Below are 17,617 nucleotides of genomic sequence, written 5' to 3'. Positions count from 1 at the left end.
ACACTCCCCCAGTTCACTATGCTCCCTACCCGTCTCTACCACACACTACCCCCAGTTCAGAATGCCCCCTACCCGTCCCTATCACAGGATCCCCCAGCTCAGCAAGCCCACCACACTTCTCAGCTCACCATTCATAACGTATTTAGACGTCTGCGTATTTTTTGCTTTGTTTCTGTTATTTCACCATCCCAATCACACCATCCACTCTATCACTGATAGAGCCACCAAGCCAGTTGTTTCATATATGAATTAACTTAGAAGTAAAGTTAAACTACTTAATATAGTTTAGTTAAAGTTAAACTACTTAATATAGAACATACTTAAACCTTTGCCTTTGATATAAATGAGACCTTTACAGTGACCGACGGCGAAGGGGTGCCGGTCACAGGAGTTGAAGGGGTGAGTTAAAGATGGCACAGGAGGAGTGGAGGGTGAGACGGAATGGACGGATTTGAACCTGGTAACAAGGGATGGCCTTCCAAACTTAATTACTGGAGGTGAGGTTTTGTGTGACATTACCTCACATCCCTGTGAATGTCTGGTAAGTCAGGTACCATCCCAAGTCTCTACTCAAGTCACCTCAACAACTGTTACAGTGATGCCAGGAGTGTGGGGGTCGAGAGGAGTGTGGGGGGACGAGAGGAGTGTGGGGGTCGAGAGGAGTGTGGGGGTCGAGAGGAGTGTGGGGGTCGAGAGGAGTGAGGGACGAGAGGAGTGTGGGGGTGGAGAGGAGTGTGGGGGACGAGAGGAGTGTGGGGGTCGAGAAGAGTGTGGGGGTCAAGAGGAGTGTGGGGGTCGAGAAGAGTGTGGGGGTCGAGAGGAGTGTGGGGGGTCGAGAGGAGTGGGGGACGAGAGGAGTGTGGGGGTCGAGAGGAGTGTGGGGGACGAGAGGAGTGTGGGGGTCGAGAAGAGTGTGGGGGTCGAGAGGAGTGTGGGGGTCGAGAGGAGTGTGGGGGTCGAGAAGAGTGTGGGGGTCGAGAGGAGTGTGGGGGTCGAGAAGAGTGTGGGGGTCGAGAGGAGTGTGGGGGTCGAGAGGAGTGTGGGGGTCGAGAGGAGTGTGGGGGACGAGAGGAGTGTGGGGGTCGAGAAGAGTGTGGGGGTCGAGAGGAGTGTGGGGGGACGAGAGGAGTGTGGGGGTCGAGAGGAGTGGGGGACGAGAGGAGTGTGGGGGTCAAGAGGAGTGTGGGGGACGAGAGGAGTGTGGAGGTCGAGAAGAGTGTGGGGGCCGAGAGGAGTGTGGGGGACGAGAGGAGTGTGGGGGACGAGAGGAGTGTGGGGGTCGAGAAGTGTGGGGGTCGAGAGGAGTGTGGGGGACGAGAGGAGTGTGGGGGTCGAGAGGAGTGGGAGACGAGAGGAGTGTGGGGGACGAGAGGAGTGTGGGGGTCGAGAAGAGTGTGGGGGTCGAGGAGTGTGGGGGACGAGAGCAGTGTGGGAGACGAGAGAAGTGTGGGGGTCGAGAGAAGTGTGGGGGTCGAGAGGAGTGTGGGGGACGAGAGGAGTGTGGGGGGCGAGAGGAGTGTGGGGGGCGAGAGGAGTGTGGGGGGCGAGAGGAGTGTGGGGGGCGAGAGGAGTGTGGGGGTCGAGTGTGGGGGTCGAGAGGAGTGTGGGGGTCGAGAGGAGTGTGGGGGTCGAGGAGTGTGGGGGTCGAGGAGTGTGGGGGTCGAGGAGTGTGGGGGTCGAGGAGTGTGGGGGTCGAGAGGAGTGTGGGGGACGAGAGGAGTGTGGGGGACGAGAGGAGTGTGGGGGACGAGAGGAGTGTGGGGGTCAAGAAGAGTGTGGGGGTCGAGAGTGTGGGGGACGAGAGAAGTGTGGCGGTCGAGAGGAATGTGGGGGTCGAGAGGAGTATGGGGGGACGAGAGGAGTGTGGGGGTCGAGAGGAGTGTGGGGGTCAAGAGTGTGGGGGACGAGAGGAGTGTTGCGGTCGAGAAGTGTGGGGGGAGTGTGGGGGTCAAGAGTGTGGGGGACGAGAGGAGTGTTGCGGTCGAGAAGTGTGGGGGACGAGAGGAGTGTGGGGGGTCGAGAGGAGTGTGGGGGACGAGGAGTGTGGGGGACGAGAGGAGTGTGGGGGACGAGAGGAGTGTGGGGGTCGAGTGTGGGGGTCGAGTGTGGGGGTCGAGTGTGGGGGTCGAGTGTGGGGGTCGAGTGTGGGGGTCGAGTGTGGGGGTCGAGAGGAGTGTGGGGGTCGAGGAGTATGGGGGACGAGAGGAGTGTGAAGGACGAGAGGAGTGTGGGGGACGAGAGGAGTGTGGGGGACGAGAGGAGTGTGAGGGACGAGAGGAGTGTGGGGGACGAGAGGAGTGTGGGGGACGAGAGGAGTGTGGGGGACGAGAGGAGTGTGGGGGTCGAGAGGAGTGTGGGGGTCGAGGAGTGTGGGGGACGAGGAGTGTGGGGGACGAGAGAAGTGTGAGGGTCGAGAGAAGTGTGGGGGACGAGAGAAGTGTGGGGGACGAGAGAAGTGTGGGGGACGAGAGGAGTGTACTCACCTAGTTGTGTTTACGGGGGTTGAGCTCTGGCTCTTTGGTCCCGCCTCGACTCCCACACGAGAGGAGTGTGGGGGTCGAGAGAAGTGTGGGGGTCGAGTGTGGGGGTCGAGTGTGGGGGTCGAGAGGAGTGTGGGGGTCGAGAGGAGTGTGGGGGTCGAGAGGAGTGTGGGGGTCGAGGAGTATGGGGGGACAAGGAGTGTGGGGGACGAGAGGAGTGTGGGGGACGAGAGGAGTGTGGGGGACGAGAGGAGTGTGGGGGACGAGAGGAGTGTGGGGGTCGAGAGAAGTGTGGGGGACGAGAGGAGTGTGGGGGTCGAGGAGTGTGGGGGACGAGAGAAGTGTGGGGGACGAGAGAAGTGTGGGGGTCGAGAGAAGTGTGGGGGTCGAGAGAAGTGTACTCACCTAGTTGTGTTTGCGGGGGTTGAGCTCTGGCTCTTTGGTCCCGCTTCGACTCCCACACGAGAGGAGTGTGGGGGTCGAGTGTGGGGGTCGAGAGGAGTGTGGGGGTCGAGGAGTGTGGGGGTCGAGAGGAATGTGGGGGGACGAGAGGAGTGTGGGGGTCGAGAGAAGTGTGGGGGTCGAGAGAAGTGTGGGGGTCGAGAGAAGTGTGGGGGACGAGAGGAGTGTGGGGGTCGAGAGGAGTGTGGGGGTCGAGAGGAGTGTGGGGGACGAGAGGAGTGTGGGGGTCGAGAAGAGTGTGGGGGTCGAGAAGAGTGTGGGGGTCGAGAGGAGTGTGGGAGTCGAGAGGAGTGTGGGGGTCGAGAGGAGTGTGGGGGGACGAGAGGAGTGTGGGGGTCGAGAGGAGTGGGGGACGAGAGGAGTGTGGGGGACGAGAGGAGTGTGGGGGACGAGAGGAGTGTGGGGGACGAGAGAAGTGTGGGGGTCGAGAGGAGTGTGGGGGACGAGAGGAGTGTGGGGGTCGAGAGGAGTGTGGGGGACGAGAGGAGTGTGGGGGACGAGAGGAGTGTGGGGGTCGAGAGGAGTGTGGGGGACGAGAGGAGTGTGGGGGACGAGAGGAGTGTGGGGGACGAGAGGAGTGTGGGGGACGAGAGGAGTGTGGGGGTCGAGAGGAGTGTGGGGGTCGAGTGGAGTGTGGGGGACGAGAGGAGTGTGGGGGACGAGAGGAGTGTGGGGGTCGAGAGGAGTGTGGGGGACGAGAGGAGTGTGGGGGTCGAGAGGAGTGTGGGGGTCGAGAGGAGTGTGGGGGTCGAGAGGAGTGTGGGGGACGAGAGGAGTGTGGGGGACGAGAGGAGTGTGGGGGACGAGAGGAGTGTGGGGGTCGAGAGGAGTGTGGGGGTCGAGAGGAGTGTGGGGGTCGAGAGGAGTGTGGGGGTCGAGAGGAGTGTGAGGGACGAGGAGTGTGGGGGACGAGAGGAGTGTGGGGGACGAGAGGAGTGTGGGGGTCGAGAGGAGTGTGGGGGACGAGAGGAGTGTGGGGGTCGAGAGGAGTGTGGGGGTCGAGAGGAGTGTGGGGGACGAGAGGAGTGTGGGGGACGAGAGAAGTGTGGGGGTCGAGAGGAGTGTGGGGGTCGAGAGGAGTGTGGGGGACGAGAGGAGTGTGGGGGTCGAGAGGAGTGTGGGGGTCGAGAGGAGTGTGGGGGTCGAGAGGAGTGTGGAGGGCCAGAGGAGTGTGGAGGACCAGAGGAGTGTGGAGGACCAGAGGAGTGTGGAGGGCCAGAGGAGTGTGGGGGTCGAGAGGAGTGTGGGGGTCGAGAGGAGTGTGGGGGACGAGAGGAGTGTGGGGGTCGAGAGGAGTGTGGGGGACGAGAGGAGTGTGGGGGTCGAGAGGAGTGTGGGGGACGAGAGGAGTGTGGGGGTCGAGAGGAGTGTGGGGGTCGAGAGGAGTGTGGAGGGCCAGAGGAGTGTGGAGGGCCAGAGGAGTGTGGAGGGCCAGAGGAGTGTGGAGGGCCAGAGGAGTGTGGAGGGCCAGAGGAGTGTGGAGGACCAGAGGAGTGTGGAGGGCCAGAGGAGTGTGGAGGGCCAGAGGAGTGTGGAGGGCCAGAGGAGTGTGGAGGGCCAGAGGAGTGTGGAGGGCCAGAGGAGTGTGGAGGGCCAGAGGAGTGTGGAGGGCCAGAGGAGTGTGGAGGACCAGAGGAGTGTGGAGGGCCAGAGGAGTGTGGAGGGCCAGAGGAGTGTGGAGGGCCAGAGGAGTGTGGAGGGCCAGAGGAGTGTGGAGGGCCAGAGTGTGGAGGGCCAGAGGAGTGTGGAGGACCAGAGGAGTGTGGAGAGCCAGAGGAGTGTGGAGGACCAGAGGAGTGTGGAGGGCCAGAGGAGTGTGGAGGGCCAGAGGAGTGTGGAGGGCCAGAGGAGTGTGGAGGACCAGAGGAGTGTGGAGGGCCAGAGGAGTGTGGAGGACCAGAGGAGTGTGGAGGGCCAGAGGAGTGTGGAGGGCCAGAGGAGTGTGGAGGGCCAGAGGAGTGTGGAGGACCAGAGGAGTGTGGAGGGCCAGAGGAGTGTGGAGGGCCAGAGGAGTGTGGAGGACCAGAGGAGTGTGGAGGGCCAGAGGAGTGTGGAGGGCCAGAGTGTGGAGGGCCAGGAGTGTGGAGGGCCAGAGGAGTGTGGAGGACCAGAGGAGTGTGGAGGGCCAGAGGAGTGTGGAGGGCCAGAGGAGTGTGGAGAGCCAGAGGAGTGTGGAGGACCAGAGGAGTGTGGAGGGCCAGAGGAGTGTGGAGGACCAGAGGAGTGTGGAGAGCCAGAGGAGTGTGGAGGACCAGAGGAGTGTGGAGGGCCAGAGGAGTGTGGAGGGCCAGAGGAGTGTGGAGGGCCAGAGGAGTGTGGAGGACCAGAGGAGTGTGGAGGGCCAGAGGAGTGTGGAGGACCAGAGGAGTGTGGAGGGCCAGAGGAGTGTGGAGGGCCAGAGGAGTGTGGAGGGCCAGAGGAGTGTGGAGGACCAGAGGAGTGTGGAGGGCCAGAGGAGTGTGGAGGACCAGAGGAGTGTGGAGGGCCAGAGGAGTGTGGAGGGCCAGAGTGTGGAGGGCCAGGAGTGTGGAGGGCCAGAGGAGTGTGGAGGACCAGAGGAGTGTGGAGGGCCAGAGGAGTGTGGAGGACCAGAGGAGTGTGGAGGACCAGAGGAGTGTGGAGGGCCAGAGGAGTGTGGAGGGCCAGAGTGTGGAGGGCCAGAGGAGTGTGGAGGACCAGAGGAGTGTGGAGGGCCAGAGGAGTGTGGAGGGCCAGAGGAGTGTGGAGGACCAGAGGAGTGTGGAGGGCCAGAGGAGTGTGGGGGGCCAGAGGAGTGTGGAGGACCAGAGGAGTGTGGAGGACCAGAGGAGTGTGGAGGGCCAGAGGAGTGTGGAGGGCCAGAGGAGTGTGGAGGGCCAGAGGAGTGTGGAGGGCCAGAGGAGTGTGGAGGGCCAGAGGAGTGTGGAGGGCCAGAGGAGTGTGGAGGGCCAGAGGAGTGTGGAGGGCCAGAGGAGTGTGGAGGGCCAGAGGAGTGTGGAGGACCAGAGGAGTGTGGAGGGCCAGAGGAGTGTGGAGAGCCAGAGGAGTGTGGAGGGCCAGAGTGTGGAGGGCCAGAGGAGTGTGGAGGACCAGAGGAGTGTGGAGGACCAGAGGAGTGTGGAGGACCAGAGGAGTGTGGAGGACCAGAGGAGTGTGGAGGACCAGAGGAGTGTGGAGGACCAGAGGAGTGTGGAGGGCCAGAGGAGTGTGGAGGACCAGAGGAGTGTGGAGGACCAGAGGAGTGTGGAGGGCCAGAGGAGTGTGGAGGGCCAGAGGAGTGTGGGGGGCCAGAGGAGTGTGGAGGGCCAGAGGAGTGTGGAGGGCCAGAGGAGTGTGGGGGGCCAGAGGAGTGTGGGGGGCCAGAGGAGTGTGGAGGGCCAGAGGAGTGTGGAGGACCAGAGGAGTGTGGGGGGCCAGAGGAGTGTGGAGGGCCAGAGGAGTGTGGAGGGCCAGAGGAGTGTGGGGGGCCAGAGGAGTGTGGAGGGCCAGAGGAGTGTGGAGGGCCAGAGGAGTGTGGAGGGCCAGAGGAGTGTGGAGGGCCAGAGGAGTGTGGAGGGCCAGAGGAGTGTGGAGGGCCAGAGGAGTGTGGGGGGCCAGAGGAGTGTGGAGGGCCAGAGGAGTGTGGAGGGCCAGAGGAGTGTGGAGGGCCAGAGGAGTGTGGAGGGCCAGAGGAGTGTGGAGGGCCAGAGGAGTGTGGAGGGCCAGAGGAGTGTGGAGGGCCAGAGGAGTGTGGAGGGCCAGAGGAGTGTGGAGGGCCAGAGGAGTGTGGAGGGCCAGAGGAGTGTGGAGGGCCAGAGGAATGTGGAGGGCCAGAGGAGTGTGGAGGGCCAGAGGAGTGTGGAGGGCCAGAGGAGTGTGGAGGGCCAGAGGAGTGTGGAGGGCCAGAGGAGTGTGGAGGGCCAGAGGAGTGTGGAGGGCCAGAGGAGTGTGGAGGGCCAGAGGAGTGTGGAGGACCAGAGGAGTGTGGAGGACCAGAGGAGTGTGGAGGGCCAGAGGAATGTGGAGGGCCAGAGGAGTGTGGAGGACCAGAGGAGTGTGGAGGGCCAGAGGAGTGTGGAGGGCCAGAGGAGTGTGGAGGACCAGAGGAGTGTGGAGGGCCAGAGGAGTGTGGAGGGCCAGAGGAGTGTGGAGGGCCAGAGGAGTGTGGAGGACCAGAGGAGTGTGGAGGGCCAGAGGAGTGTGGAGGACCAGAGGAGTGTGGAGGGCCAGAGGAGTGTGGAGGACCAGAGGAGTGTGGAGGGCCAGAGGAGTGTGGAGGGCCAGAGGAGTGTGGAGGGCCAGAGGAGTGTGGAGGGCCAGAGGAGTGTGGGGGGACAATGAGAGCGGACATAAACAAAACAAAATGCTACATTTCCACATTCTCAAATTCATACAAGTCAAAAAATATTACTCTTACATCAAAGATAATTCGCTAAACGTAAAGATGAGATACAGTCGTGCTCATGGCACACTTCAACACACACTAGCATTACTTACTGGGCAACGATGGTGAGGGGAGCTGGAGGTGGTGTGAGGAGCAGCGAGGCGAGGCGTGGGTGCCCTGGGTGCTGGAGGCGAGGTGCTGGTGCCCTGGGTGCTGGAGGCGAGGTGCAGGCGCCCTGGGTGCTGGAGACGGTGTGAGGAGCAGCGAGGCGAGGAGTGGGTGCCCTGGGTGCTGGAGACGGTGTGAGGAGTAGCGAGGCGAGGCGTGGGTGCCCTGGGTGCTGGAGGCGAGGTGCTGGTGCCCTGGGTGCTGGAGGCGAGGTGCTGGTGCCCTGGGTGCTGGAGGCGAGGTGCTGGTGCCCTGGGTGCTGGAGGCGAGGTGCTGGTGCCCTGGGTGCTGGAGGCGAGGTGCAGGCGCCCTGGGTGCTGGAGACGGTGTGAGGAGCAGCGAGGCGAGGAGTGGGTGCCCTGGGTGCTGGAGGCGAGGTGCAGGCGCCCTGGGTGCTGGAGACGGTGTGAGGAGCAGCGAGGCGAGGAGTGGGTGCCCTGGGTGCTGGAGACGGTGTGAGGGACCGCGTGTAGGTCTCTGTCCCCCCCTCATGCACCCACGCCGCCTCCGCATACAAATATCCCCACAACACAAAAATAATATTTTCCATATAAAATGTTGTATTGTTTTAATTTGTAGAATAGTTTTAATATACATAAATTGCACGGCCATATATTAACGCGCCTTGTTACAAGTTGGTGGAAGGAAAAATGGTTTTGTAAGAACATATCTGGCAACGGTGGTCACATCTGAGGCCTAGTCCCTCCGCTGCCCTTCACAACAACACTTGTACCTTATTCTCTGGATTTTGCTATTTTGCCAGGATGGGCGAGCTTATTCGGCAGCGCCGTTCATCCTGAGTGGACACACCGCCATAGAAGCACTCTTATTTTATGATGATAATAAATCATTGTGTCAGGGACAGGAACCCAGAGTGTATTCCTACTCGTTAGAACTATATCCAAGTCCCCCCCCCCTCCTCCAAGGTCGAATTACTGACCCCGCCCAGGATGCGACCCCACAACAAGCTGACTAACTCCTCAGTACCTACTTACTAATAGGTGAATAGAAGCATTAGGTGAAAGGAAATGCCCCCAACAATTTTTGTCCCGCCCAGGATTCTAACGCGAAATTCTCGATTGTGCGTCGAGAACCAACCGGACTGTACTAGCGGGAAATTTTAATACATTTTTTTGTATTTTATTTATATATACAAGAGTTCTTTCATTCTTGTACAGCCACTAGCACGCATAGCTTCTCGGACAGGTCCTTAATCCTAATTTTTCCCCAGAATACGACCCGCCAAATAGTTTGACAACCAGGTGCCTATTCACTTCTGGGTGAACAAAGGCTACAGTTAAGGATTGGCCCCCAATCAATCCTCCCCGGCCAGGATACGAACCCAGGGCAAAGCGTTCGCGAAGCGCCGGACGAGTGTCTAACTACTGCGCCACGGGGGCTGCATTGAGTAACACTGCATGATTTAATGGTTGTATTAATATTGTCACTGCGTGTATATAATAAAAGGTGGTAATAGGATAACTTGCCATTGTTTGCTGCATGAAGCTTAATGGTTATGGACATTGACATTATTAACATGAATGTGTTTTAACATTGATACAAATAAGAAGCAAAATTTGAAATATTCAGGCACAGGCAGAAGTGGCAAGGAGAGGTATAATGTATGAGGGAAGTCAGACAATGCAACACTGCATGTGTGTGAGTCAAAACACCCGTTTCACCTGTGAACATTCTTCTCTCGTACATACAGCAATGATGTACATACAGCAATTTTTTTTTTTTTTTTTTTTTTTTAAAGAGCGCTGTTTGTCGACATAATTGTATTTGTGCTGCTTTTTCATCTATGTTTTCATTTCTTGTTTTCATTCTATTCATTATGCTCAATTAGTATTAAGCTTGTCATTTAAGTTTATCATGCCCGAAACGCTTTGCGTAATAGTGGCTTTAGGCATTGTATGTACTAGCTCTACCTATAAGTCAACCAATCTTTGTAAAAATTTATTGTATGTATGTACCTTACCTAAATAAACATTTTATTTTATTTTATTTTATTTTATTTTATGAAGCGCGTCAATGACTGGGCAAGTACAACTCAAACCGAACTTGCAGGCATATACCTTGCCACTGATTTTTTATAAGACAAAGGCAGTGGACTTATATACTGTGACTCGCAGAGTGCACTCCTGGCATTGAACGCACATAGTAGGGACACCCAGAAAATAGTCAGTGATATTCGAATGAATGTTTTAGCTGCTAAAGAAAACAGATTTGAAATTAAATTCCTATGGATTTCACATGTTGGCATCTCAAGGCATACACTGTTGTTGATATGCTTGCAAAGGCAACCTGTAGAAAACCAGTGGTAGAAATTGATATGGGTGTTTCATTAGCAGTGACAAAAGAGAATACTTAAGCAAATATCTAATGAAAATCTCACCGACCTAACAAATTCATAAAGACCTGAAAGTTGTAGCATTAAACATTATGATAAACATCGTGAGGAAACATTCATATATGTGACTAATAGAGCAAGAACTTGGCAATGTGATGTTATAGTGGCCAGAATACGCCTGGGATATAGACGTATCTGGCAGCTTTCTCAAACCCCAAATGTCGAGTACACAATGTGTCAAATTTGTAAAAGAGAAAACATACACTCCCTTGAACATTATATTGTAGAATGTAGCATACTGACTGATTTTCGCCCTCCTGGGCTGAGGTATGCTGAACTCTGTAACTACTATATGAATACTGGAACACTTGATATATTGGACTTGTACCCAAGATTTACCATGTAATGTGTCAATTATACAATGTATGTATGTGATGTAACTATATAACCTGAGTTTATATAGTTACTTATATGCACATTAATGACCCTATGTAAAAGACACATCGAACACTTTATGTAGGGCAGACGTAATTCTGTATCTATGTATTATGTCTGTGGGTTAGATTAGCATTGCAAAAGCATTACAATCACCTTCTGTTGTTGATTGTTCAATGAATCAATGGACTATATTTTTAACAGATCGCTCACCCTGTCCATGGAGGACCGAAGAAAATATATATATATATATGCTAGTTAGCATTGTAAATGTGTAGCCACGTCTGTAGTAGAAAATAATAATAATAATAATAATAATAATAATAATAATAATAATAATAATAAAACTTATAGTAAAAAGATAAATGTTTGGAGAGACTCTGTACACATGCGGCTTATAATTGGTTTGAATATTGGGAAATACTTTTTCAACCAATTCTTCTTTTGACGTCACTAATTTACAAAAGTTATGAGGCAATGAAATTCGTCCTGAGGTCAGATCAACCGGCACGTTTACGTTCCCTATTTCCAGAAATTGATGTGAGAATATCTCCGCTGATGGATCGTTTTTCAGTAGCAACATAACTACACGCATATTTGTAGTTAATTTAAATGTCTTTACGTGGCGCCACAAAGTAGAGTATTTCAGGCAAGCATTTATTTCGTCCGCTGGTGTCGACCGAGGAATTACAAGTAATATTTACCTGAAATCTACTGCAAGCAATATTAATGCGTTCCCAAATGGTCTGATGTTTCTACGCAAATCTTGCAATGATCGATCAGGAGCCTCGAGCGATTTTTTGTGGGGCATTGTGCATTCATCCCAAACAATAAGTTTGCATTTCTGCAATACTTTTCCCATGCCGGATGCTTTGGAAATGTTGCACGTGGGAGTTTCAATGAATTGCATGTTCATTGGCGATTTCAAATCCGAAGTAGCAGTTCTTCCACCTGGTAGCAATCACCCCCCTCAGCACCACTCTTGTGCCAGGTAAGTCCACTACGGGCTCACCATGGCCCATGCTACTTGGAACTTGTTCCGAGTAGCTGAATCTATAACAACAACATGGTAGCAATGTCGCAGCAATTCCTAATGATGTGTAACGTACGTTTATGTTACGTTGTTGGGTTGATTAGATACACAGTGTTTAGTGAGTTTCATATTTATATTTCAAACTTAATCTGTGTAAACAGGGTCAAACTTAATCTGTGTAAACACTCTATGCAAATTAAGGGACCTAGTTTATGGAACTCACTCCCTAGTGAATTGAAAAACTGTAAAACTTTTGCCTTATTTAAAAGCAAAACCAAAAAGTACCTAACTTCATCTTCTTAGTTTCCTACACTGAGCTTTAAATTTGCTCTGTACCTAGTGTTACCCAATCTCCTAATTTTTATGTAATTTCAAACAACCTTATCATTGTGTTCATTGCTGTCTTCTTTTATGTGCTAGCCATATGCTGTATTGTGACTACCAATTTTTGTCAACTACCATTCAAGCTGTCATTGCAACCAATCTTATATTGTTTCTGCTGTATTGTGCCTACCAATTTGTTGTCAACTACCATTCAAGCTGTCATTGCAATCAATCTTAGCTACCTATGTGCTTTAATATACTGTACCTACAATTTTCTCTCATCTTTTTTTCATTTCATGTAATCTGTTATCATTTTTTGTCTATAATTTTGCAAGTATTTACCTCCTTAAAATTTTCTTAGATTAAGGACCTGCCCGAAACGCTGCGCGTGCTAGTGGCTTTACAAGACTGTAATTACCATATTTGTATCCTCACATTCCTTATGTACATTCTTGTATATGTATAAATAAATGTATAAATAAATAAATAAATAAATAAATTTAGAAGTCCTGGATACAGCAGTGTCGTAGACGTTGAGACGAAGCCCGGAGCAGAGCAGAGAGCTGAATGTGGCCGGAGTCGCGGAGCTCTATGTGGGAGAGCATATTGTAGCTGGATGAGGTCGTAGTCTGCTGCCTGCTCTGTGTCGAAGCTGTAGCGTCTTGGGTCGATTAGAACTGCCTACATCGAGTACTACATTCTTGACTGGAGATTGTACTGGTTTGCTGTTCTCAAATCACGGGCTTATATACGGTTACTACACCTCACAGTATGATAGGAGGGTGGAAAAACCGTTACCTGTAAATAGGGATAGAATTATAGCTCGTATAATTAGTTATGCCATTAAGATGATGAGATAATGGAGCGAGTATAGGTTTACTCGCTACAGGACTCCCTCTGCCAGGAAATGGAAGAAAACAATATAACAAAAAATACGAGGCTACTGTTCCCTAGGTCGCTGTGGAACATGTAGTCTGGTACCATAAGATGTAGGCAGTGTGTGGACAAGCTCGGTGTAGCAGGAGAGAAAAATGTGCATGATTGTTGCGTCCTTGGGTCGCTTGTGGAGCATTTAGATCCGGGGCGGATGGGCTCGGGCACCAGGACATTAGGAGATAATGTAGGCACGTATGTAGGACAACGAGGGAATCACTGCAAGAGCTGAATTGTCCTGGAGGCGACGAAGAGTTGGAAACGCAAGCTGTAAGTCCTGTACTGCACAAGGTTCTTAAGTCGGCAGAATATCAGAATGCAGTGAACGTGTAAATGAGTCTGACGAAAGAGCAGCTGTCGTGGGAGTCCCTGTAGAACAAGCATTGCCCTGGCAGCGACGGAGAGTCGGCAGGACAGGCTGTAGATCCCACATGATGTAGTTGCTGATGAAACTGTCAGATGGGTAAGTAACACTCGCTGTGCAACAAGCTGTAGTTGATGAAAATACCGAGACGATCGCGGTGAAAATCATAGCTGTGGCAAGGGTGTTGGCAGCGTTTCGTGACAGGTGGCAGCGGTCCACAGCAAGCAACAGCAGGAGTGAAGGTCCATTGAGAATCCATGTTGTAGTCCATCGTGGCTGGGTATGGTCGAAACTCTCTGGGGTCACCAATGTAACATACGATTAGAACTGTACACGCCGAGTGCTACATTGTTGACTGTGAAAATTGTACTGGTTTGCTGTTCTCAAATCGCTGGCTTATATACGGTTACTACACCTCACAGTAATATAGGAGGGTGGAAAAACCGTTACCTGTAAATAGTGATAGGATTATAGCTTGTGTAATTAGTTATGCCATTAAGAGGATGAGATAATGGAGCGAGTATAGGTTTACTTGCTACAGATGCAAGAGCTAAGATTATGCCATTTTGGGATCGAAATGCTGCCAGAATCAATCTAATTAGAAAAGTTTTACCAGTTCCTCCTGGCGCATCTAAGAAGATATCTCCAAGCCCGTTATTGACAGTTTGAATTATGTGATTGTTAATGCTTTTTCGCTCAAGCGTTAGCCTAGGAATATTTGATTAAACATACGACAACAGGTCACCCGTGTTGTAATTTTGTTCACGACGCAATTCTATATCGAACGAAGCAGCAGCAGATCGATTCGGTGATGGCATTTCCAACTGATTAAGAAATTTGTTCGCGATTTCTAAGCACAAGTCTTCAATCATTATCAACGCTTCGTTGTAGAATTTTGCTGTAAAATCCATGTTCATATTTGAATTTTCCTTACGTATTCGACGGATAATATCTTCAGCCATGTGCGACTTATTTTACTCCGATAACTCTGTTGGAGATAACGGAGAGCCGGTGGTCTATATGATTGCAAACAATGCAAAAATTTGATTTGGATGTGACGTGTTGGACGCGTCATTAATGCATACATTCCAGTGCTGGTCGTTCTCCAATAAATTCAGATCTTGACATGCACTACGGGAAGTGGCATGTGTTACGCCTGTAGCGAGTAAACCTATACTCGCTCCATTATCTCATTATCTTAATGGCATAACTAATTACACAAGCTATAATCCTATCCCTATTTACAGGTAACGGTTTTTCCACCCTCCTATCTTACTGTGAGGTGTAGTAACCGTATATAAGCCAGCGATTTGAGAATAGCAAACCACCATTTGGTCACCACTTGGTCCGGGAGACATCTCCCGTCACGCAGGGTGCAGTTGCGCCTTCACAGATCTCCAGTATCATCTTTTGATACTGGTAATGGCTCGAAAGGGCCACCACTTACGGGCTATTCATGCCCGTGCCACCTTTTGGGTGGCTTCATCTTCATCTTCATCAATAGCAAACCAGTACAATCTCCAGTCAAGAATGTAGTACTCGGCGTAGGCAGTTCTAATCGACCCAAGAGGCTACAGCTTCGACACAGAGCAGGCAGCAGACTACGACCTCATCCAGCTACAACGCTCTCCCACAGAGCTCCACGACTCCGGCCACACTCAGCTCTCTGCTCTGCTCCAGGCTTCGTCTCAACGTCTACGACACTGCTGTATCCAGGACTACTAAATAAATATGAAACTCACTAAACACTGTGTATCTAATCAACCCAACAACGTAACATAATCGTTCGTTACATTGGTGACCCCAGAGAGTTTCGACGATACAGTACCCAGGCACGACGGACTACAACATGGACTCTCACTGGACCTCTACTGCTGCTGCTTGCTGTGGACCGCAGCCACCTATCATGGAACGTTGCCAAAACCATCGTCACAGCTATGATTTTCATCGCGATCATCTCTGCATTTTCATATACTACGGCTTGCTGCTCCACGATCGCTACTCACTCATCTGGCAGCTCCTTCAGTAACTACATAATGTGGGATCAGTCTAGGACATTCGGCCTGTCCTGCCGAATCTCCGTCGCTGCCAGGGCACTGCGTGTCCTACAGGGACGCCCACGAAAGCTGCTCTTTCGTCAGACTCATCTACACGTTCACTGCATTCTGATACTCTGCCGACTCAAGCACCTTGTGCAGTACAGGACTTACAGCTTGCGTTTCCGACTCTTCGTCGCCTCCAGGACAATTCAGCTCTTGCAGTGATTCCGCCGTTGTCCTAACTACGTGCCTACATTACCTCCTATTGTTCTGATGCCCGAGCCCATCCGCCCCGGATCTAAATGCTCCACCAGCGTCCCAAGGAAGCAACAATCATGCACATTCTTCTCTCCTGCTACACCGAGCTTGTCCACCTACTCCACTTGGTCCGGGAGACATCTCCCGTCACGCAGGGTGCAGTTGCACCTCCACAGATCTCCAGTATCAGCTCTTGATACTGGTAATGGCTCGAAAGGGCCACCACTTACGAGCTATTCATGCCCGTGCCACCTTTTGGGTGGCTTCATCTGTTTAAAACACGGGAGACAACTCCCGTGACGCTGGGTGCAGTCGCACCTCCACAGATCTCCAGTATCATCTATTGATACTGGTGATGGCTCAAAAGGGCCACCACTTACCAATTCATGCCCGTGCCACCTATTGGGTGGCTTCATCTTAACACATTCACAAGGGAGACATCTCCCATCATGCAGGGTGCATTCGCACCTCCACAGATCTCCAGTATCAGCTCTTGATACTGGTAATGGCTTAAAAAGGCCACCACTTACGGGCTATTCATGCCCGTGCCACCTTTTGGGTGGCTTAATCTTCATCTTCATCATCATCTTGTCCACCTACTGCCTACATCTTATGGTACCAGACTACATGTTCCACAGCGACCCAAGGAACAGTAGCCTCGTATTTTTTGTTATATTGTTTTCTTCCATTTCCTGGCAGGAGGAGTCCTGTAGCGAGTAAACCTATACTCGCTCCATTATCTCATCATCTTAATGGCATAACTAATTACACAAGCTATAATCCTATCCCTATTTACAGGTAACGGTTTTTCCACCCTCCTATCTTACTGTGAGGTGTAGTAACCGTATATAAGCTAGCGATTTGAGAATAGCAGTCACGGGAGACATCTCCCGTCACGCAGGGTGCAGTCGCACCTCCACAGATCTCCAGTATCAGCTCTTGATACTGGTAATGACTCAAAAGGGCCACCATTTACAGGCTATTCATGCCCGTGCCACGTTTTGGGTGGCTTAATCTTCATCAATCGAATAGCAAACCAGTACAATCTCCAGTCAAGAATGTAGTACTCGGCGTAGGCAGTTCTAATCGACCCAAGACGCTACAGCTTCGACACAGAGCAGGCAGCAGACTACGAGCTAATCCAGCTACAACGCTCTCCCATATAGAGCTCCGCGACTCCGGCCACACTCAGCTCCAGGCTTCGTCTCAACGTCTACGACACTGCTGTATCCAGGACTACTAAATAAATATGAAACTCACTAAACACTGTGTATCTAATCAACCCAACAACGTAACATAAGAACATAAGAACAAAGGTAACTGCAGAAGGCCTATTGGCCCATACGAGGCAGCTCCTATTCTATAACCACCCAATCCCACTCATATACTTGTCCAACCCGTGCTTGAAACAATCGAGGGACCCCACCTCCACAATGTTACGCGGCAATTGGTTCCACAAATCAACAACCCTGTTACTGAACCAGTATTTACCCAAGTCTTTCCTAAATCTAAACTTATCCAATTTATACCCATTGTTTCGTGTTATGTCCTGTGTTGATACTTTTAATACCCTATTAATATCCCCCCGGTTATGTCCATTCATCCACTTGTAAACCTCTATCATGTCACCCCTAACTCTTCGCCTTTCCAGTGAATGCAACTTAAGCTTTGTTAATCTTTCTTCATATGAAAGATTTCTAATTTGGGGAATTAACTTAGTCATCCTACGCTGGACACGTTCAAGTGAATTTATATCCATTCTATAATATGGCGACCAAAACTGAACTGCATAATCTAAATGGGGCCTAACTAGAGCAAGATATAGCTTGAGAACCACACCAGGTGTCTTGTTACTAACGCTGCGATTAATAAATCCAAGTGTCCGATTTGCCTTATTACGAACATTTATGCATTGATCCTTTTGTTTTAAATTCTTACTAATCATAACTCCCAGATCCCTTTCGCAATCCGACTTCGCAATCACAACACCATCTAGCTCGTATCTTGTAACTCTATCATCATTACCTAACCTCAGAACTTTACATTTATCAGCATTAAACTGCATCTGCCAATCCTTTGACCATTTCAAAACCCTATCTAGATCAACTTGAAGTGATAGTGAGTCCTCCTCCGAATTAATTTCCCTACCGATTTTCGTATCATCGGCAAATTTGCAAATGTTGCTACTCAAACCTGAATCTAAATCATTTATATATATTATAAACAACAGAGGTCCCAGGACAGAGCCTTGAGGCACTCCACTTACAACACTTTCCCACTCTGACTTGATTCCATTTATACTAACTCTCTGTTTCCTTTGGTATAGCCATGCCCTAATCCAGCTTAATATAGCACCCCCAATACCATGAGACTCTATCTTTTTAATCAGTCTTTCATGTGGCACTGTATCAAAAGCTTTGCTAAAG

General features: G+C 51.7%; 3 protein-coding genes across 3 annotated transcripts in view; 1 reads left to right on the top strand and 2 right to left on the bottom strand.

Moving 5' to 3' along the window:
- LOC123747182 (uncharacterized) overlaps positions 1-7,888 on the bottom strand; it is a 64,241-nt gene extending 56,353 nt beyond the window's left edge. Inside the window, exon 1 of the mRNA XM_069313957.1 lies at positions 7,398-7,888. The gene's annotated coding sequence lies outside the window, so the exon portion shown is untranslated. The remainder of the gene's footprint in view (positions 1-7,397) is intronic.
- Positions 442-7,328, top strand: LOC138357337 (fibril-forming collagen alpha chain-like). Its single transcript, XM_069314017.1, has 4 exons — positions 442-497; positions 804-2,403; positions 2,508-4,147; positions 7,325-7,328. Exons 1-4 carry the CDS (start codon positions 442-444, stop codon positions 7,326-7,328), a joined length of 3,300 nt encoding a protein of 1,099 aa, XP_069170118.1.
- Positions 7,394-8,002, bottom strand: LOC138357336 (uncharacterized). The gene has a single exon (XM_069314016.1). The coding sequence runs from the start codon at positions 8,000-8,002 to the stop codon at positions 7,394-7,396; it is 609 nt and encodes a 202-aa protein (XP_069170117.1).
- Positions 8,003-17,617: the final 9,615 nt, after the last annotated feature.

The sequence above is a fragment of the Procambarus clarkii genome, chromosome 77, assembly GCF_040958095.1.
Source record: "Procambarus clarkii isolate CNS0578487 chromosome 77, FALCON_Pclarkii_2.0, whole genome shotgun sequence".
In the NCBI taxonomy this organism is placed as follows: Eukaryota; Metazoa; Arthropoda; class Malacostraca; order Decapoda; family Cambaridae; genus Procambarus; species Procambarus clarkii.
Note: the sequence above shows the minus strand (reverse complement) of the source record. Positions and strands in the feature narration are given on the sequence as shown.